A 22,853-nucleotide genomic window follows, 5' to 3' on the forward strand; every position below is an offset into this window, starting at 1 on the left:
TCAGTGACCGATCACTGTAACCGTGATCACCGTAACTGGGTTCCACTGAATTTACAAATGATGTGCAGGTTTGGGCTAGCCTACTTTACATCATGCTTCAGGTTCTTTATATGAAAATATAGTGTAAAAATTAAAAAAAAAAACTATGGACCTACTGTCTGTGTTGGCTGTTACATGTTCACTTCTGGGGTTGGTTATTTACTTGACTTGCCAAAGTCAAATGATGCAGGAAACTCCACAGTATAGAGACGTTCCAATTTAGTCATCAGTACAGATGATAAAGAAGCAGTTGGTTATGTAAAATGTAAAACCTGTGGGGCTCTGATGAGATATTACAACAAGACAACTGGGAATCCTGTGCCCACACGTGTGTAATCAGGGTTTACAGGCAAGCTGTAACTATGGTGACAAAAACTGCATGATAGAGTAACAAACTCAGTGCTTTAGCTGACAATAACTGCGTCAGGATCGGTCAGTATGGTCATTATCTGCTCTGGACTCAGTGTGAGGTCGTACAGAAATATGCGTCCCGAGCTGCACTCTACTGTGAATGAACAAATGATTCACTTTAATGTTATCACGTTAAAATAACTTCTAGTATCACCTGGCCTCTCAGGAAGTTGCAGAGTCTGTTTCTCTTGAGATGTTGCCACCCTTTTCACACCCGCATCTGCAGACACAGTGATCAAGACGTCAGCAGCAGGACAACATACATGAAACATGAAGTATTAATGCTCACAGAATGCCACTATCCCAGTTAATATTCATGCAGAGCAGCGTATTTACTCAGAAGAAGTGCATGTGCCTTGCATCTGATTTTAGAATATGTCTTACAGTATGTCTCTCAAATTTTGTTTTGGAAATTGCTATACAAATAAAGTTAAATATTCATAATTATTTGGGCATTACTTGCTTAAATAAACTAGTAAACAGTGGATTTTATTTTACCTTGTTTACATGATTCCTCTCTCAAATCTTGTTTTGTCGTGGCGAGGCCTGGCTGGAGCCTCTCTATAATGCTCCGATCCTAAAAAAAGAACGATACAACATCACTGCATGCAAAGACTGAGATAACTTGAAAAGTGTAGTGCATTTTAGGTGGAACAAGCATGTGCTCTAAGCTCAACATGTTGATGGGAATGCTCTTAGACTAACAGGGAGCAGCCTCATGTTCAGCTTATTAGTGCCCCCTACAGGCATCACAGAGGGACTTCAAATAAACCTTTTTTAACTGGCATTGGAGTATCTACTTTACCATGTGACCAGGCCGTGGAACAGCATCATCAAACACAATAAGAGGCTCTGCACTCTGCAAACAAGCACAGTGTAAGGGGTTAATTCTGGGATAGGAGCAACCAGCAAACTACAGCAAAGACAAATGAGTCTGTGAATGTTCCAGATAAGAGATTAATGGCTGTTTCCGTTACCTCAGGAGTATCCGGTATGTCCTCTTCCTGCTGCATGAACCCTGGCTGCAGGGTTGGGGGAAGGCTCTCTGGGAGAGGGTAACCATTCTTGCGTGCTACAATCAAGTGAAAGGCTGTGCAGAACTCAGAGAACGTCAGAGCTCCATCTCGATCCACATCACTCAACTCCCTTAAAAAATGAGTTGGGGAAAAAAAAAAATCAGCAAAACCTGAAAGCGAAGCTGTAGAGTTAGGTCTGAAACAACAATCCTGATGAATGAATTCAGGTTCACTAACAATGGTGTAAGAAACCATTTTAGTAACATTAGTAATCATTTCCCAATAATTTTATGTATGTTTTCTGGAAAGAAATATTGATACTCATTTATGGAGCAGGAATTTTCTTGACAGAAAAGTTCAGGTAAATATTCACTTATGATTCATAGACAAATGTGACATTTTTCACAATATTTCCATGTTCTGCTGATCTGCTGTGCACTGACCTGAGCAACTAATTGCCTATGTATTCATTATTTTTAATTGGACATAAAATAAATAAATAAAAGAAGACAGTTTGCATTTTGTATATAATTTCTGCCAAATCACAGTTTTTTTCTGGAAACCTTACAGGAAATCACTAGAAAATTATTCTGAAATCACAAATAAAATGAAGTGTTACCACTATTATAAACAATTGTCAAAAATAAAGGAATAACTATGTTGGAAAATATATGCATTCGCTTCTTGCTGATTGATACCAATCTCAATTAGCTTATAAAAACTAGAAACGGGATAAAAGATAACCTAGCTCACTTAGCAGCACCTTTAAAGCTCCACCATAAAACCACAACGTGTTGCTTTTAGATGTCTGTTTTTGAATGATTTAAAAAACTACATATAAAATGTTAAATTCAACTAACTAACATCATGGGGATAGTTTTGTGTTAGCCAAGATAGCCACAAGCAGTCGGTTAGCTTAGAGTAAAAGCCGGCAACATAGGGTAAAAGTTAGCCTGGCTCTGTCCACAATATGCATTTGCATTTGTTTTTAAATATATTTTACAGACTATATAGCCTACAGCTTGTTCATTAGCTAACATCAAAGGGGAGGTTTCGTGTTAGCTAAGCTAGCCAAGCTAAGCACGAGCAGCTGGTTAGCTTAGCACAATGGCTGGAAAATGAGCAACAGCTAACCTGATTCCGCTCAAAAGTAACAAAAATCCACCGAACAGCACCTTCTGAACTCCCATGTAAAATCACAATATATTTCATTTACACCTTTGTTTATCAATGTATTTAACAAACTATATAGCCTATAGCATAACACTAACTAGCTAACATCAAAGGGAAGGTTTCGTGTTAGCTGAATGTAACAAAAATCCACCCAAACTCCACTTAAAACCACAATATGTTGCTTTTACACCCTTGTTTTTAAATTGATTTTAAAGACGATACACAGCATGTTAAATAACTGACATCAAGGGGATGGTTTTGTATTAGCCGAGCTAACCACAAGCAGCCGGTTAGCTTAGCACTATAGACAGAAACATAGGTAAACAGCTAGCCAGGCTCTATCCAAAAGTAACAAAAATAGTAGTAGCATGTTTTAAACTCCCATGTGAAAACACAATATGTCGCCTTTACACCTTTGTTTTTGAATGGATTTCAAAAATTATACATAGCATTCATAATAACTAACGTAAAAAGGATAGTTTTGTATTAGCTAAGCTAACCCCAAGTAGCCAGTTAGTTTAGCACAACAGCTGGAAAGATGGGGTAACAGCTAGCCTGGCTCTGTTCCAAAGTAACGAAAATCCAACAAGCAGCACTTTTAAACTCCACAGTACAACCGTAATATGTCACTTTTGCATCTTAAAATGGATTTAACACGTGGCAGATTAAATTAATTAACTAACATCAAACAAAAAGTTTCGTGTTAGTCAAGCTAGCACAGGTTAGCTTTGCAAAAAAGCTGGAAACATGTTGTTATAGCTAGCCTGACTTTGTCCAAAGGTAACAAAATCAAAAACTCAAAGTGTAATGTCAAACTGTTCCTTAAAATTGTGTGATAGGGATGTCCCCATATACTGGTATTGACAATAATGGTGATACTTAAAAAATTAAATATTGATATCATGTTAATAATACAGATAGTGTAAATAAACCCAGTATCTTTTAAATCATTTCTGTTTCTTTCCATTCTTGCTTTGTCCACCCCCACACCCCTACCCGATAAGGTAACAATGAATTACACTGAAAGAATTATTATCATTATTATTATTAGTATTTACATTTCCTGTAGATATTGCTATAATATCAGTACTGTTAGTTCTTTTGGCAATGATAAGCATGTAGTGAAAATCTGAACATATCTTCCCCATTACATTTTATTCTATTCAATCATTCTCTTTGTTGCAATGAATAAAACAGCTCCAAATATCCCTTCTGTTTCAGGATGAGAGGTTGTTGAAGGTCTGCTCCTGTCTGACTCAGTGTGCACGCTGAGGTGCTTGGCTGATAAACACCTAACTGACCCCAGAGCAGAACAAGGACAGACAGCACAGTGAGTCAGCACTTACCATATGTGGGAAAGTTCTGGTATGGGGAGCTTGGATTTTGTGAAGAAGTTCTTTGCAATGGTTCCTAGAAAAAAGAGTCACAAAGTGGTGACATAGTTTGGAGGAGGTTTTTCAATTTATAAATAGGTGCAGCAGGAGGGGTGGTGGTGTACATACCCAGAATGAGAGCCCCCAGGTCAGGCTGCAGGCTCTTGAACTGATTAGTGTAATACTCCAGCTGTTCCTCTGTGATCCTCCAGGGGTCATCGTCAGAGTAGTCTACTGCTCCCTGCTGGTCTAGCCTCTCTGATGAAGAAGCCTGGGAGGATGCACAGAAATCATTACTTAAAGAGCTATACAGAATTATTTACATGAGCATAAAAGGTGTAAAACTCTAGGTTTACCCGAGCCATAACAGGATGCTCCACAGTGGGTTTGGTCCCATAGTTACTGGGCGAGGAATGCTGCTCCAACTGAACGACCGGCCGTGAGGAATGTTTGCTTTCATAGGCTGAAGGACAGCAGAGAAAAACACGGCTGCAGTGGAGGAGAAACCTGAGACTAACACGCCGATTACACCCCTCAAAAATGTGATCAGAGAGAATGATAAATTTCCAGATCAAAAGACCAGGAGGGAGAAATCAGAGCTTCCCATTTTAGAGGACGCAACAGGTGTCAGAGATGCAGTAAAACCTCATCTTTTACATTTCATTTCTAATTTATTATACATGACTAGTGCAAGATCTCTTGCAGTGCTGGTCCAGGGCTGCATTTCAGTTACCCACCGCAGCAATCATCGAGGAAAACACTTTATCAAAGAGACTACGAGCATGTGTGATGTGCTGAAAACGCTCCAAACATGCTGAATTAGAGCACTAAAAAAGGACATTTCCCAGTGATAAACAGATACAAAGTTGTTTCTACCAACCCCAAATCGAACAGATGAGGTGTGTCTGCACTGGACTGGAAGTTGTCTTACCGATCTGTGAGTCAGCCCCGTTTCTCTGCTTGGCATACGGGTAGCCGCGGTAGGTCAGGGGGGATCGAGGTGGTGAAGTGGCCGGTGATCGTGGTGGGGACCAAGGCTCCTTCAGGGAGAGAATATTTTTATTTCACAAACATAAGTTTAAGTGACCTCTATGCACATATTCACAGCACATTAATGTCATGAACAGCCTGTTCCAACTCGTGCCAGAATGTGCCCTATTGCTTTGAGGTCTGGGGAAGCTAGAGGTAAATGTAACCTTAACTAAAGTCATTGCTAAGTACCTGTAGCTATCCTTTCATGGCGCAGTGCACTATTGGGACGGTGTGGTTATATGGTTTCCATTGCATCCTAACCACAAGGGCCCCCAGGATGCCCCTGTGCTCCAGTTTCGAGGGGACTACAAAACATTTTACAGGCATCTTAATCCTAATCTAAAAACAATGTCGTTTTTTTTTATTTTTTTTATTTTTTGGAATGAGAATTACTAAATAGTACCCTGGAAATTTGAATTTGCTCAGCGAGTCACTCTGGCAATCAGTAATGATGCTCATTACCCATGCCCTTGGAGCCGAGCTGCACCAATCACATCGGTGTATCTGATATAGGCGGGCCAGAGGCGAGCTAAACAGATGACGACAGTGTTGCGACGACGAAGTCCAGAATCAGTCAATAAACATTGCAAGGCTAGCTACGGATGAACACCAGGTGTTTGAAACGGCTTTGGCCGCTACAATGAACGAGTTAGACTTGGCTTTTTCTCTAAAAGAGGAACAGAAGACGGCGCTTGAATCTTTCCGACTCCGCTGGTAGCTAAGCCCTGGATACGTCACCCCGTGTATTGTTCTGATTGGTTGTAGTGTTAGCCAATTGCGTGCAGTGATATTTTCAAATGCATACTTGGTGCCGCCCCTCGGCCATGTTGGGCCATTTGCATTACTCATAGCCAGACCCTAAATTTCTCTAGATTTGGGTCTGGTTTTCCAGGCTAATTAAATAGAGCAGTGATTCTTAAATGGTGTGCCGTGGGATTTTGTGATAACCACACATTATTACTGCAATATTCAGCTGGGCCTATTAGGGTTGGGTCGGTTCTCGGTAATAGCACTTCGGTTCGGTACTCCGTCTTGGACTCCACGGAAGTCCGCCCGGACTAAAAGTGGACGTCCGCAAGCCCTGTGCGCGCAAAGCTCAGATTTTATGACCGCGCGGACTCTGCTCCGCGCACCAGTGTCACACAAAAGACTGCTCGGTATGTATTTTTCACATCACAGGGATTTTTCACGGACATTTTTACAGGAAACTACAACGCGGAAGTGCACTGACTATGGAAGCCCGAATGACTACAGACATTCCTCGCGGAGTCCGCTCCGCTTATAGTACGCCCGAGTCTGTGAGCACCTGTGTCTGCCTCTTTGCCAAGTGCACAGTGAGCAGGAGAGAGAGGGTGTGAGTGCGCATGCACCGAGGCGTCTACTGTAGCCTGGAGTTAGTTTAACAGCGACGGGAAGTCGATAATGGTGGACAATTTAGTCTTGAAGAAATCAAAGAATGCGCCAATATGGTAACACTTTGGCTTTGAGCCAGACGAAGGAGGCAACCCTTGTTTGCACTGACTGAGTAAGCTAAACCTACAAATTTATTTGTAAGTTGTTGTCCTATGGTTGTTTTTTATTTTAAATGAGTCAATTGCGCCCCTAAGTGGCGAAAATTTGCTATTACCGACTTGATGCGGTTTTTCACAAAAAACGGAACTTTTTTTTTTTGTTTGTTTGTTTTTTTTCCCCTAATACCAACCCAACCCTAGGGCCTATATAAAAAGTTATGAATGAATTTTTCATTTTTAAAAACAGCAACAAAAAGAGGATTCCCCTTCTGAAACAAAACTCACTTTTAGTGGACATAAAGCGAGTGTTTAAACTGCAACCAGTTTGCTGCTGCTGGCTGCAGAACTCTTGCTCAATACTGAACCAGTTTCAAAAATTGTTGTTCCCATTTATCACTGAGACACACAAACATGGGAAAATAGAGTCCAGGTTGAAAAAATACCAAAGTTACCCTTTAATATGAGGCCTCTGTGGTCTGAGTTATTCAAATCGAGTGGATATGTTCCCAGCTTGGTCCTTTTAGTACGACATGTTTGTAATTATGCTTCCACAGCAGCTCAGTAGGAAAAACACTTTGCATTTTGTCCCTAATCATTTACACTGGAATCACATTCGGAGGGAATGGTTAAATGACCAGTATGAACAGGAGGAACAACTACAGCCAGGAAAACCTGCCCAGTTCTATCAGACTGTCTTGAAAACTTGTCAACGTATCCTTTAAGTATAACACAGCATTTAAATATAACAAGACTGGCACTAAATACCCAAATTTATTCCACTGATGCTAAATTTTGACACTGCAGCCAACAGCAGTTGTCACAAGTTGTTGGCAGCGTTTTGTCGCCTCTTCAGTCGTCAAGTTTGGTGATCATGTGCCCGCTCTATCTGCTTGTTCTTAGCTGAACCAGTGTGATCTACATCAAGGTTTCTTTAGGTCTGTCCCTGTTCTGCATACTTATGGCCGGGCTGGAACCTTGAAGGTTTGTCCTTCTCCTCTAATCTCTCAACAACGAGGCCTTTCTGCTCTGATGATTACAGCTGAGAGGAATGTCTTTGCTCAGTGCTTCAATCGACTCTAAACATTACCTCAGTGGTACAGCACCCACTCAGTGCTGCTCTAATCTGAACAGTGGTCCATGCTTTAATCTGTAGAGTTTATTCTGTCAGAGAGCAGCTAGTCACAGTTGAGAGCTAGTTAGAAATGTCATCTCAAGCTTACCTTTCTCTCTACGTTGGCCTCCAGGTGTCTGAAGGTGCTCCTGTCTACTGGAGTCCAGGAGACGGAGCCAGGTGCAGTCCCACACTGAGCCCCCTGAACATCCATGCTTGGGGGGACGGTTGGGTATCGCATCTCTGCTTCATTCTTCAGCCCAGCGAATCTGGGCAGAGGTAGATCTAAAGGGAGACATGGGGATTATTCTTATGTCTCATTTACCACGTTATATTAAGATTTTTTCTTTTTAAGTCAAAAGAGGTATTTGAAGGAACAGTGTGTGAGATGTATGGGAATTTAGTGGCACATAACAGTGAGGTTTGCAGACTGCAACCAGCTGAAACTTCTCTCAATCGGAACTCTGTCAATGTTCATCATTCAGGAGGTTTTTACCAGGAGCTGAATTATGTAACATGAAAACGTAAAAACACAAATGGCCCTGTCTAAATCCAGTGCTTGGTTTGTATGTCAGTTCTGGGCTACTGTAGAAACATGGCGGTGCAACATGGCGATCTCTGTATACCTGGACTTGCTCCCTGCGTCGATACAAAAGGCTCATGCTCATCAGGCTCATCAGTTGTTCTTTGGGACAAACCAGACTCTGACAACATGAATGGTCGCGGCAAAGGAGGCACCAAGCGTCACTGTAAAGTTCTCTATGATAACATCCAGAGAATCACTAAACCTGCCATTTGCGGATCTACGAGGAGACCCGCAGTGTGCTCAAGGTGTTCCTGGAGAACTAAGAGGAAGACAGTGACCGTCATGGATGTAGTGTACGACTTCTGAGGTTAAATGACCTTCTGATCTCACTCTAAGGTAACGAAAACACAATGACTCTTATTTTCAGGTGATCACACACTAAAATAAACATATTTATTATATTATATTCCATTTCTACCAATATATCCCCGTAATTCCTGCACACTGGACCTTTAAGTCAAAAGCATTTAATATAAAAAAGGAGATTTCAGAAGTCTTGTCTGATCGGAGCTTCCTGTACGACGACCTTTGATACGTCTAGAATTAGCCTGAGGGAATTAATCAGGATGAGCGTCTTTACGTGTCTCACTCTGCTGAGGTGAGCTACTATAAAACAACACCACGGTGAATATGAAACTCTAAACATACTTTTCTAATAATCCATCAACCTGTTATGTGAAAACAGATTTTCTCTTGGCTCGGGGGTGTGACTGATTGTGCGTTCTTGTAATAAGGGCAAACCCACTTAGCCCTTTCCACGCGACTCCCCTTTCATCCAGATTAGACCAAATCCTGCCATGTTCAGATAATCTCCTGATCCCCTTTTGCTCTCCTAAGACGCCTCCTCTCGGTGCAGCAGACTTACTGGTCGTTACGCTCTCCAGGTGGACGGGCAGACCAGACTGGGCGGCCGCGAGCAGCTTCAGGGCCACGAAGAACTGAGGCGTACCAAAGTAGCCCAGACGTTTCGCTCCACACACCTCGGTCACCTGAAAGAGTAAACCATTTTTAGACAGGCTTTAACAATATATGATATTAAACCTCATCATTTCAACTGCCTGCTGTGTTTTCCTCTTTTCAGAAACATAATCCATAATCTTAAACATGTGATTATTTTACACCATGGTCAAGATAATGTGTAATACAAAACTACAGGCTCCTCTAACAGAGTAAAGCCAGAAGAAACCGTGTGTAAGGGATCAGCAGCACAGTGGGATCTGTTTATCCAGTACTCTTTTGATTAGAGGTACAATGACTGCTTTGGGGGAGCAAAGAAGATTAGGATTACGTAGGACAATGAGGGAAAATTCCCCAAAAATATAACAGAAGGAAATTTGGTTTTGAATAAAAAGAACTGTGTTGATGTGAACACAAGCTCCTCCATCTGTGACATCACATGTATTTGTCTCTTAAATACAGAACTGAAACAAGGCAACCTTGAATAACAGAAATCCCTTTGTCATTTAAGTATTAACACACACCACCTTGTACTGTTATACATGTGATTACACTCATTGACCAGAGAAACTGGGGCACTTTTGCAAAATGACGAGAAGCCAGGGGTCAGTTAATAATAATAATAATATTTATCAGAATATAAAATAAATGAATTGCCTGTTTTTCAACCATTCTGCATCTGACGTCCACACTCATCTTTGTAAAAATGCAAATCCAGTGGCAGCAGCCCTGCACAGGTCAGGCATGCAGGAGTGTAAATCTACGATATGAGTACATTAGGGGCTTAGCTTGGACCTCTGTCGGGGGGTCGAGGGGAATCCTCTCCCGGCCTTTTTTTGTTTTTGATAAACAATATTTTTATGTACTCTGGCACCTTCTTTACATTCAAAGTACAAAATAAAAATTCCAGTGTGAATCAACTTATTTTCATAGTGAATTAGAAAATGGTCACCAGGCCGTGCATCACCTTATCGCAGTGGAGTTACAGCCCTCGTCCCTTACCTTAACCTTAACCATCATAACTAAAGCCCTGTTTCCACCAAGCAGTTCAGTTCACTCTGTTTCCACTGTGAAAAGTTGTGGATAGTACCAGTGGAACCGTTATGTACCGTTTCCGTTTTTGGTCCCCCCTCTGTTGGGGTACCTAGCACACAGATCTGGTACTAAAAGGTGGAGCTGTGAACACTGCAGTCTGATTGGTCAGTAGAGGACGGTCACTCTGCTCAGGGCTGAGTTGTGTCTGGTTTTGTCTGAGACGACTGCTGGGATTTTTAACCTCTCTAACTCCGCCAGGACGCTAACGTCCTCGCTCCCCTCCTCCTCTGTTAAATGGTATCTCCCAGGCGCACTACATCATCAAACCATGTGATGTTTGGTATTGCCAGATTCAGGCAGCTCTCAACTTTTCAGAAATAACATAGTTTTTCTTTTATTTATTATGAATTTCACACCAGAGCAGCCTAAACACACAAAGTCCAAAATCGCGAAGAGTGGTGACAAGTCATGTCATGCCGTTTTTCGACGGGAAAAGTTAAAGGATTACTCGCGATCTTATGTGGAGCCATTAGTGGGGACTTAGCTGGCTTATAAAAGGTACGAGTCTCACTCCTACCAGTATTTTTGGCTGAGATATACCGTCTAGAAAGTGGGATCATAACTTTCACGTTTCATGTGGCTTTATTTGGTGATATTTTATGGTGTTTCTGTGTCAAAAACAACATCAGCTATCATAATCACACCTGCTTTCAATCATTACAATGTTAGAAACTGGCTGAGTGTTGTTTGATCACTGACAGTACTGTTTTGAAGCCGAATGAGAGCTTTTGTCTCTTGGAGCTCCGCCTGGATCTTTTCATGGAAAAAACACTGTAGAATGGTCATACTTTGTGCTTTCTTCTTCAAATTTGAAACAAATGTTCACTGATAGTGTGCCTACAGCCCCACAGTGTCATTTACCTGCTCAGATGAAGCCACAGACAGTTATTCATCCTGAAAAACGTTTTTTTTTTTTTTTTTGGGCAAAATCTTCAATTTTTTTGCTGACTTCAGAGGCTCATTACTCTGTCTCACCTAGAGTGTTTCTGACACTTTCACAAGAAACTTCAGGGAGGTTTCTTTCTGGCAAGACCTCATGCGTGCATGTAGTCAGAGCGGTTCAGAAGCTACAGTCATTTTAATTTGGGTATGTCATTTTAGGCGTTTTTGCCACAAAATAGGGGTGGAGTACTTAAGGTGGAACATTTACTTGTAATGTTACTCAGTGCATGAGTTGATGACATGATTTGATCAACACAGCTTAAATATTCCAAATTACAACTTTGACCATTACTTTAGTTTTTATATGGCACTTTTAGTAATGAGTGGATCTTAAAGCATTTATATGTATGAATTTCGGCCGGGTTATGTGAACTGCATATATTCTAATCCTCACTCTGAGGAAAGTAAAGGGTCACGGACTAAAGAACTAAATGCACAAACCTGCTATTTTCAAATATCCCATGGAGAGAGACTCTTAGCAGAGTTTTAATTTGTTCTGAAAATGTTGGTTCTGTGGACGATAAACGAGGTGCAGACTTTCCTCTGTGTCACCAGTAATGAGGAAATACAGTGAGAGCTGGACGGAGCAGTGAGTGACAACAACCCCGCCCTCATTTAAGGGTACTGTTTGCGGTGGAAACACTAGGGTCTAGGCACCATGTCTGAAGGGTTACTGTTGGTTCCGAAGGTACCATACTGAAAGTGTTGGGTGGAAACCGGGCTTAAAAGCTTAAACCCAACCCTAACCCTAATTTAAATCTTATCCTAACCTGAACTTTAAAACCAAGTCTAACCCCAAATAGGCCTTTAAAGGTCTGTCCACAACTGCCAAACAGACAACCTCAAACTCTCAGCGGCTGCGGGGCCGTTGGCTTGACTGCTCTGTGCTTCAAAAACCATCAGACTCTGAGTGGACTTACTGAACTGTGTGTTATGTTCATCACTCCCCCATTAATGTTTGTGAGAAGAGATCTGGTCTCTTTGACAGTGAACTTATGCTCCCATTTCTTTCCATTTTATTAGAGTTCATCCACCTAATCGTAACTCTGATGATTCCAGTAACTCAGAAAGGCAAAACTGACTTTTATCATTATCATTAAAAGGCCTGGACACAGACAGAACGACACATGAAGAGGCCCAGTGAACTGTTTTAGCTTCAACAAGGAGGTGGTGACTAACAGATGACAAACCAATAGAGAAAAGCTGCTCTTCTTTTGGCAACAATGGATTAACGGTGCTTAAGACTTAAATGTTTTTTATAAACATACCAGATCCAAAAGTCCAGTTTTCATTTGCTGGTGTGTGTTTATGAAATATAAAATACAGGCGAGCTGTTAATACCCATTGTCTAATGAGGCTGAGAGGCGAATGGAGTGCGTGTGGCTCACATCGCCTTTTGAGATATTATTTCTGCTTGACCTGCAGTGTATTCATTCAACAGCTTTCACAGAGTGATGAGACCCAAAACAACCAGAGGCCAGAGAGAGGCTGAGCAGATAGACAGCGGAGGTCAGGTCTGCAGTGTTGGTGAGAGCACCTGAGGTCAGCACAGAAAGATGGATGGAGATTATTTCAGGAACACCAGTGAAGGCCTTGAGGAAGCAGGCGGGCAGGTCTGGTCAGATCTATGGCCCGAGGGGGAGAGTTATTTAAGGAAGATGGAAAAATGCCAAAAACATTTCAGCGTGCATAATGTCATCACTGATATGACTGTCGGCATATTAATCTGCCCCGGTGACTGTGTGGAATAAAAAAAGAGGATAGCGCTGATTCTGCTGCATCGATTTGGATCCTTTTTTATCTGTCCATCGTGAGTCTGAGATTGTTTTAGGAGAGCCGTTCTAAGGGTGCTTTCACACCTGCCCGGTGTGGTTCAGTTCAATCAAACTCAAGTTGGTTTGCCCCCTAAGCATGGTTCGTCTGGGCAGGTGAGAACACAGCAGTCACACTCGGGTGTGCACCAAAACAACCAGACTGAGACCTTCATGAAGAGGTGGTCTCGGTCTGGTTATAAACGAACTCTGTTGCGGTTGGTTTGTGGTGAGAACGTGTCCCGACCTGGATCTGAAGCAACTGCAGTCACATGACACATTGTTTGGGTTAAACATGAGCATGTTACAGTCCTGGAGGATTATTAATGTGCACCTCCTCCTGTACTGCCTTAATATGCACATTCAGCACATCCAATGCATCAAAACATTGTTTTCTAGTTGGAGCCGCACCTCGTTTTCAAACTGTATGCTTTGACTAAAATGAACAATGACAGCAATATAGTCCACGATGAGCAGCGCTAAAATCAACCTGCGTAGTTGTCCCTCCATTGTGACATTAGAAAGTGTCACATTTATCTTGCAAGTGTGCTCTTCTTCAACGTTTGCTTTACTTCCTGGATTTTACCCACATGGAAATTCTGACCAATCAAGAGCAGCTTTCTCACACAAGGCATTTGATCTGGTCCGCTTGTAAATGCTGCCGTGAGAACACGAACCAACTCTAGGCAATTATACAACATTAGAACAAAATTAGTCCCTGATTCAGACCAAAGGAGACGACTCTAGGTCTGGAAGCACCCTAAATGAGTGGAGTACTTCTTTAAGGGGTCATCAGGATTCACTGTCTGAGAACCATAAATGTCTGAACAAGATTTTGTGCCAGTCCACGTGGTAGATGTTCAGACATGTCACAGGATAAGTGAAAACTTTGATCTGCTGATTGGGTGTAGGATTCACTCTCTAAGAATTCAATCACAATCCATCCAAGAGATGCTGAGTTACAGTATTTCAGTCCTGTAACTGGGTGGGTGGATCAACAGACTGACTGTGCTTGAGCCTCGCCGCAAGAAACAAAACAATGTAGTTGATTAAACAAAGATATAACGTGTGTATCCTGAATGTTTCAGCGCCAGGAGAGCGGAGTAAAGATCTATCTGAAACAAGGCCACACCTTGTTCAGCCAGACAGGTTCCACAGCAATGTCTGTCAACACAGCATTACATGTAACATGTGACTATAGTCAGCACATACCAGAGACTTCACCTTCAGCCTGACAGCTAACTCAAACAGACATTAATGAGTGATTCAGGCACTTTCAACTCAGCATTTCAGCTTCCACGGGGCTGCTCTGGCTGTTATCATGTTCACATGATAAAACGTTAAAGGAAAAACACTTGCTGAACACTGAGTCCATGAAATCAGCATAACAATTGATTTCACTGCAGAGTAATGTGTGGGAAGAGACTCCCGGCTTCAGTCAGTAATGACAGCTGAGCAGGAAGACGTGTCATGCTTTGCTGCTTATCTGCTGTAAACACAGGCCAGACATATAGATCCTTCTCTGTAAATCTGGTCAATGTAGTCATGACTCAACAAAACACACCTCTACACACAGCTCCTTGTTTTGACAAACAGCAGAAAGTATTTACAGCAAAAACCATCTTGAATCATAGCACGACGTCTATGTCATCATAAACCCCGGAGGAAACGCACCATTTACGACTCTCTGATACTGTTTGACACAATGACCCAGAAGTCAGCGTTGAGTCCAAGAGTGATCCTGCAGGCATCCTGCAGCCAGGCCAAACACAGCTCAGAAGGCTGTGTGTCAATCACCCCCGTGTGGTGGCGGCGATCCAGGCCGGACAGGAAGGAAGCGGAGCTCAGTGCCAAACTTCCTGACACCCACACAGAGACACAATGGGCTGCGATCGCCGGGAGCTGACCCCCATGGGACTGTGAGTGGCGTGAATTGGAGGCAGCGACCTACTGTGTTCATCTGAGCTGGAAAAATATGTTTATGTGCCTGTGATGGGTCAGCAGAACGCCTCTGACTTAGGAGTTCCAGAGCCAAAAACCAGAGCCAGGGTTTTTACAAGCTTTAGATCCCTAACTACAAATCAGGCATACTTCACAGCTCAGATGTTTTCTTTTAAATGCTGCATAGTTTTAGTTACTTAGATGTTATTTTTTCTCCTGCTCCTGGAAGACATTGTTTTCCATTCATTAATTTCTGTCACATTCACATTACTGTGGTGAGTTTGGAAAAGTCTGTACAGCATAACCTCAGACAAAAACACGACTGACAGAAATGAACGCAGACTCAAAGGTCCAGTGTGTAAAAGTCAGGGGGATTTACCGGCAGAAATGGGATTTAATATATTAAACATGTGTTTTCTTTAGTTTATAATCACCTGAAAAGAAGCATCACAGTGTTTTTGTTACCTTAGAATGAGACGTTTATATCTACCTAGGGAGCGGGTCCTCGTCTACGGAGTCTGCCATGTTGCACTGCTATGTTTCTACAGTGGCCCAGAACGGACAAACCAAACACTGCCTAGGGCCATTCGCATTATCAAGTCGGCCGCTGTCGTTAACAGGTTAGCAGATTAGCAGGTGCTAGGCTAGCGGCCCGTCTCTGACGACCCAAATAATCTTAGAGAAACACTAATTTGTACTGTGAAACTACTTGATTCAGTGTTTTTATCGGTTTAAATTACCTGGTCTGATAGAGACCTCTGAGGATAATTTGGCTCCCAGTAAAAACCTCCTGAACAATGAACCTTGAAGGATTCTTAACTGGGAGAATTTCAGCTGGTTGCAATCTGCAATCCTCACCACTAGATGCCGCTAAATCCCCCAAAATCTTATACACCGCTCCTTTAAAGTGACTGTATGTTACTTTGGTTTGACAGCAGTTATTGTGGCCACGAGTGACAATTACAGAATGATGATTTTGGGCTAAACCGTAATGTAAAAGGAGCACAAGAGGAGAAAAGTGAAGAGGTCGAGTGTCCTTCATACATTAACATCTTGCTAAAGTGTGCTACCATTTGCTGCTAACATAAACGTCTGGTCACACCAGACCAAATGAGGCTGTGGCAGGAAAACCGCTGAGTATACTGAACACAGCAAAGGTGCACTTTATTGCTTATGAACTTAACTTTTCATTTGTAAGACTCTGGGCTTATTTATGCTCAATATTAGATACTTGTTTGAACACGGATGGAGCCCTCTGTCTGTTCTCTGTGATCATTTCGTCCATATTTGTGCATGTTTTCTGAAAACTTATGGATACTAATGAAACCAAGCACTACCACCTGAAATCATGGAGCTGCATAGTGTTGCTTTAACGTTCTCTGTGATGGAAATGAATGGAAGACAATGTCTGCCTGGAACCGTAGAGTAGCGACTACTAAAAATGAGGCAGCATGGTTTGCAAATTTGTTCTCTGTAGAGCTAAAACGATTGTTGATAGACAGATAATGAACTGCCTTGAAAACCAACCAAAACATTGTTTAAATATTTTTTGTTGCAAACATTTTCTGGTCCCAACTTCTAAACTGTGAGGAGAGCCTGGTCTCACTGCGAAGTCATCGAAATCCAGCGCTTGGGCAGTGACATGCGGCTTCAAAAACCAATGAAAACCAACGGTGTCTTTGAATGTCGGCATGATTCGCGGCCTGTTACTGTTATAGTTTAACAGCGCCCAATGGTGTCAGGAGGAAACACGGTGGGACAAGGCCAAATGTTAAGGCTGTGAAAGTCCAAGTGGGGCAGGTGGGACGGGTGGTGGATGGGTCCAACAAACGCCGACTTTCACCAGAGAGAGCAGTGTTCGCGTCCCGTAAGATTTTAATGCCAAACCCTGTTCTGTGTTTTTGTTGTTGAAGGGGAAAAAATACCCCGTCAAATTGCAGTGTTGTACCAACGTAGTGCTTTTAATTTGAAAGAGACTGTATGTAAATGGTACATTTCTTGTGAAAACAGAAGTGTATTTTGAAAGAAGACAAGGCATGTAACAAGCAGAACTTGACACAGCCTCTCAGAACGTCAACAACCAACACACCCAGCGTGCCTTTCACGTCGTATGTGGGCGTGGAAAGTTCATGACCAAACGTTGATATGTAACGATGTCGGAGTGAGGACCTTTCTCAGTTTTATATCACTGTAAATTCAATTTTGTAGGATTTCTGATTGTTTATCACACAAACAATCTGAATGTTTCACACTAAGCTCTGTGAAATTAGACATTTAGTCCAACATTTCTAGACAAAACAATCACTGAGAAAATGACAGTTAATGGTTAAGTGAATTGTTTAGTCGTAAAGGAGCTAAAATGCAGAACCACTGGTACGGTCCTTTAAGCAGAGGAGATTTTGCAGACTGAACTCTTGCTGGCAGGTGAGTACAACACACACAAGAACTTTCTGCCTGTAGTAGTAAACCAGCTCATCATGAATAACATGAACTGAGCTAAGAAGGATTTATAATGTGGACAACTAGTGCACACATGTACACGTGTGTGTACACTCTAGCTCTGAGCCTCACTGTAAAATATGTTCTGTGGTGCTACAGATGCAGGGAGGGGACATACAGACAGATGTACAGCTAATGCAGTGATTGTAAAGGGACTGCCCTGCTGTGTGACAGAGGGGTGAAAGAAAGGAGGTGTGTAAAACCTCCCTCTGACACCACACACACACACACACACACTATAATAAATACACCTCACAGAGCTGATATAATGGCTCATAATCCTACATTAGAGAGCAGTGGCTGCTCACATAGACCCTGCAGAGGACTGAGGTTCAGTGATGAGCAGCCGCAGCTCTCAGCCCTTCACACTTGGTAACATGTGATGACCAAGCAGGCGCAGAGCACTCACTTTATGCAGGGCTTCAGGAGGCAGCTGAGACGCCTTGAACAGCTCCGCCACTTTGCTGGACGACAGAGCTCCTGAGGGGTCCGCCTGGCACAGGCTGTGGAGACCTGAGTAATACCTTTGCTCGTGCTCGTTCAGGGAGATGAAGCTCCCCGTGGACGCCGCACCGGATTCCTGATCCATTCCCGGGGCTGACGCATGGAGGACCCGCCGGAGAGAAGCACTACAACCAAACAGATCGATGCATCCCGCTCCGGTGGCTCCGGTCACCGGCTCCGGTGTCAAGCTGGAAGCGAGGCGGTCGGTTTGGCAGCAGCAGGAGGAGGAGGAGGGCGGTATCACCTCCGACAGCAGTGCTCCTTGTGAAGACAGACTGACTGCTCGGTTCAGGATCATCCACTCCTACTGCCTATTATGGCTGGTTGTAGCAGTACCGGCCTGAGCCTGCAGGGGGCTGCAGAGCACAGGAAGACTGTCAGAGACAAGGGGCTGCTTTATATGAACATCCCATAATAAGGAGACCACTCTAATATAGATGTAGTCCAGTCAGTCTGTGCTTTGACCAGGGAAACTTGCATTAGAGAGAGAGAGACACCCACATAACATATTAAAGGTATACCAGGGGTCACAATTTAGGGCCTTTGTGTCACGGCATCACACTCAGACGTGCTTATAGTCCAGTAAGTCGAGCTCAAGAGAAAGAGAAATTGCAATAGTAATGTTTCATAGTTTATATTGGACCTAAAAAGCAAAGTTTTGTGCAACTGGTCCCTGAATTCGTCTTCCATCAATGCTGTCAAGTGTTTATTAATACAGTGACTTCCACAGTGGTTTCTCTGTGGCCACTCACAGATTTAAGGGGTTACACCCCAACACTGATTTTATGTTTTAATTTGTATTATCAAAATACACAAACACTTCAGTACAACAAATTTAAGACAACCTGTCAGAAAGTGATCCTCTGATAATCCAGTTAATCTAGCAAAAGAAAAAGGCCCAACCTTCAAGGGAAAGTTCGGACCCCTTCACCCCCTTTGCTGCATTAATTCTTTATTCAGTTTTTGCTGTTGTTTTGGATAATCTGACCTCTTTGGGCCTCAAAGTTATTTAAATTAAACCATGTGAGAAGTCTAAAGTGGAAAATCCCTTTTTGGTGGAAGGATGGATGCTAACAACTATAAAACATGACGAGGGACCCAACCAGACACTGCTTTCCTTTAATAGGTCATCAGCCAAAAACATGAGGAACCACTGATTTATTTTTTGACGTCTTGTAATTAATGGGCTCATTGTGTTTTTAATGCAAAGTATAAATCTGAAAAGTAACTGTTAGTACACCTGTTAGAGAAGCAGTTGAGTAAAAAGTAGGTTACAATATTTCCCTCTGAAACGTGCTGGAGTAGAAATAAATAAAACCTTTACTGCTCCGAGGGGGATCTGTTCCGCACAACTGAGCATAAAAGCAACACATCAACAGCACATCACATAAAACAAGCATCACAAAAGTGTCATAAAAAGCACGATCATTGAGAAATCAATAAGATCATGTGATCAGAGCCCGTTTGTGGGACAGATGTTGTGACGCCTCATTTAGTCTGCATACCTGCTCCCTGAAGGTAGAGACGTCAGTGGATCGGCTGTGATCTTACGAGATAGATTCATTATGTTCTGATGTGTCATGTGAGGAACACTGCACGTTGGTTCTCCAGACAGTTTGTTCTTGTTTTGTACAGATAGTGCCTCCTCCCCAACTCTGAATACTAAAGGTCAACATACTCTGAATGAAAGTCTTAATATCACCACGGTCAAAACTTCCTTTACAGACACTGTTGAGCCTTTGCAAGCCGAGCATTGCTGTTAGGGACAGAGAGGATTTTCTTCTGCAATGGATGTGAATTTCTTTGGTTTTCTTTGTTTTTAAAACCAGTGAGTTATCTGAGCACCAGCTGTAGAAGTGGCTCAATCTCAGCTCTGTAAATGTGGCCTGTCAGAGCCACATCATCTGTAAATGTTTTTTAATCCCTTCACCAATGACTGCACACAGATGGAGACAACATGGACACACTAACACATAGACAGATGCACAGCGGTTACTGATTTACAAAATATAAAAGGTCACAGATAGTTAACGGGGGGCAGCGTTTGAAGAAAGGAAAAAAAGGAATTAAATAATCTGAAAATATTGCAACAAGTCAGATGAAGTTGTAGCAGTCAGTGAGTGCGATGGGCTTTTTTGGGGGAGTTTTACCTTATCCACTGTGAGGGAGGGATGTCGTGTGCTGTAAAGCCTCTGAGGCAAACTGTGATTTGTGATATTGGGCTTCATAGATAAAACTGAAAACTGAACTGACACCAACAATGAAGAGTTCCACTGTATGCTGTAAACCACTGCTTTACTGTGTTATGACAATAAACTTCTTGAACCTTGAATCTTTTTTAAACCCAGCTCCTAATGCCCTTAAAAAGCCTCTGCTGCCATCATCTGTTCAGGAACACACCTGCAGTCTGAGGCCCTACAGCAAAAACTACTCATGTGAATCAGTGTGTCAGACTGACCTGAGAGAAACCCCAGAGTAAAAGAAATCTAAAGTAACTTGTGTTTTACCTCAGTTTATTAAAATGCATCAGTCTTCACGTTATGGGATATGTTCTGGAAGATCTTTAGATTTTCTGTTGTGTTTTTCTACAAGACCTGAGTTTTAATCTGGATAGAAAAAAAAACTGCTGCTCCTTCGTGTCGAAAGGGGTCAGTTGAGGTGGTTCAGGCATTTGATCAGGATCCTCCTGGGCGCCTCCTGTTAGAGGTGTTCTGGGCATGTCCCACTGGTAGGAGGCCCCGGCAGACTGAGAACACGCTGGAGGGATTACATATCTCATCTGGCCTGGGAACACCTCAGGGGTTCCCCAGGAGGAGCTGGAAAGAGTCGCTGGGGAGAGGGGCATCTGGAATACTTTGCTTGGCCTGCTGCACCATGACCTGGCCCTGGATAAGCGGGCGAAAACAGAAGGACGGATAGATGGATGAAAGCAGCAGCACAATGGCAAACAACATGTGTTTTTATTTCATTTCTCTGTCCTGTAACTGATCATATAAAAAATGTTAAAGCAGGATCCTTTTATGAGGTTTATCTGTTTGTCCTGTGTGGTAAATCTCAGTTGTTTTGCTCCAGGTGGTTCCTGGGTGTTGTCTGTTCTATGGAAAAACACTTATGACGTTTTATGGGAGCAAAAGATCATTTATAGTCGGTCAAGTGCTCAGTTTAATGTGGCCAGCTGTGGTTGCGCTGGATACAGTCTGCTATCATGAGGGTGAGATTTAAAGAGCAAACCTGGCAGCAGACTTTGCCTCGCCTGCGCTGTGTCAACTTAGTTCCTTACAAACAGCTTCGTCAGGCGTCCTTAACGACGCAGCGGTTGAACAATTAACCATGATGATTAACTTAAAATGACAGGAATTTGAACTGTGATTTTCTACAGGTTTTCTTACATTAACGTCACACACTGAGCTCACTGCACGGGAGATTTGGTTGAAATCATTCAGCATTTTATTGTCTAACTCACACAATGAAGCTGGTTCAGGCCTGATAGCCATGTTTTAGGAGAGACAGGCAGAAACTGGAGAACAACTTGTCCTGAATGTCGAGATTTGGCACATTGAAAGAAGCAGGAATAAGTGCTGACTCTGGCATGTCCCAGTGCAGGGTCATTGTGTGCTGAATTGAGCGCATACCATCCTGTGACCTGTTTGCCAAATCAGTCATTTGCTCTACGAGGAATGCTGCTCTTATCTCAGCAACAGAGTGGATACGATCAGATGCTTTACTCTTTTACAGTCAGCTCGATACAAGCCACACATTTCTGTTTTCACACCAACATAAAAGGGAAAAATATGGTTAAAACATAATAAAAAAACAAAAAAGAAGAAGACAACAGTGTCCGAAAAGAAGCATGTAGAAGTGAAACTTGTGTCCCTACCCCTTTCTTACATTTCTTCTTTTAACTCATATATTATTTCAACAAAGACCCAAATTTATTTACAACGAATATACACCTATCCCCAGTCTATTTACCAGTTTATTTACAGTTCAAGTACCACCCAGTGTTACAAAATAAATATGCACACCCCTAACACAACTTTTCTGCGTCTATATATCTGACAAAAATATCTTTTTTATATAGTTCTTTAAATTGATTTATATTTGTGATTTGTTTTAACTCATCACGCAGCCCATCCCACATGTCCATCCCAAACACTGAAATACACAGACTCTTCTTAGTTGTACAAACACATTGTTTTTTAAGGTTAAATTCTCCTCTTATATTATAACCCCCCCTCCCTGTCACAAAGCATTCTTTGAAGGTTAGGTTAGAGGGACATGAGACAGATAGTCTGTGAAAAAAATAAAGTCCCTCCTTCAAATGCTAAATAGTTTAAGATGACCTACTTTCATTTAAAATAAAACTATAAAAAATATTTGCACCTAGCACACAGATCTGGTACTAAAAGGTGGAGCTGTGAACACTGCAGTCTGATTGGTCAGTAGAGGACGCTCACTCTGCTCAGGGCTGAGTTGTGTCTGGTTTTGAGGCTCATGTAACCACTGTTCATACTGTGGAGAGTTTTATTAGTAAACTGTAACTATAAAATGAAAGCATGTTTTTCTGCCTCTCACAGCAGCTGGAGTCTGAGAAAAAATAATTCACTTTGCCGACTGCCGGCAACTTTTAAGGTGGAACTTTAACTTGTAATGTTACTCAATGCGTAAGATGATGACGTGACTCAATCAGCACACTTTAAATTTCACTGTGACAACTTTGACCATCATCTTACTGCTCCTCATTTTAAATATGGTTCTTTCTTGCTGCCATGATGTGTGCCCTCCACATCCCTATCACCACCTAGTTTTTACAGATTCATCATCCTCATACGCCTCAGAGTCACCAGCCACC

The 22,853-nt window shown here is 42.3% G+C and overlaps 1 protein-coding gene across 3 annotated transcripts in view; it reads right to left on the reverse strand.

The window, feature by feature from the left end:
• reps2 (RALBP1 associated Eps domain containing 2) overlaps nt 1-22,853 on the reverse strand; it is a 43,901-nt gene that overhangs the window by 16,732 nt on the left and 4,316 nt on the right. For all 3 annotated transcript variants that reach the window (XM_049588936.1, XM_049588935.1, XM_049588934.1), the window contains 11 exons: nt 17,907-20,886; nt 9,118-9,241; nt 7,776-7,951; nt 4,944-5,052; nt 4,369-4,475; nt 4,142-4,283; nt 3,986-4,049; nt 1,428-1,596; nt 1,256-1,309; nt 949-1,027; nt 605-670 (listed from right to left, as the gene is read on the reverse strand). In XM_049588936.1, coding sequence (XP_049444893.1) covers nt 605-670; nt 949-1,027; nt 1,256-1,309; nt 1,428-1,596; nt 3,986-4,049; nt 4,142-4,283; nt 4,369-4,475; nt 4,944-5,052; nt 7,776-7,951; nt 9,118-9,241; nt 17,907-18,299 — 1,483 coding nt within the window. In that variant the 5' untranslated portion in view covers nt 18,300-20,886. The remainder of the gene's footprint in view (nt 1-604; nt 671-948; nt 1,028-1,255; nt 1,310-1,427; nt 1,597-3,985; nt 4,050-4,141; nt 4,284-4,368; nt 4,476-4,943; nt 5,053-7,775; nt 7,952-9,117; nt 9,242-17,906; nt 20,887-22,853) is intronic.

The sequence above is a fragment of the Epinephelus fuscoguttatus genome, linkage group LG10, assembly GCF_011397635.1.
Source record: "Epinephelus fuscoguttatus linkage group LG10, E.fuscoguttatus.final_Chr_v1".
Lineage (NCBI taxonomy): Eukaryota > Metazoa > Chordata > Actinopteri > Perciformes > Serranidae > Epinephelus > Epinephelus fuscoguttatus.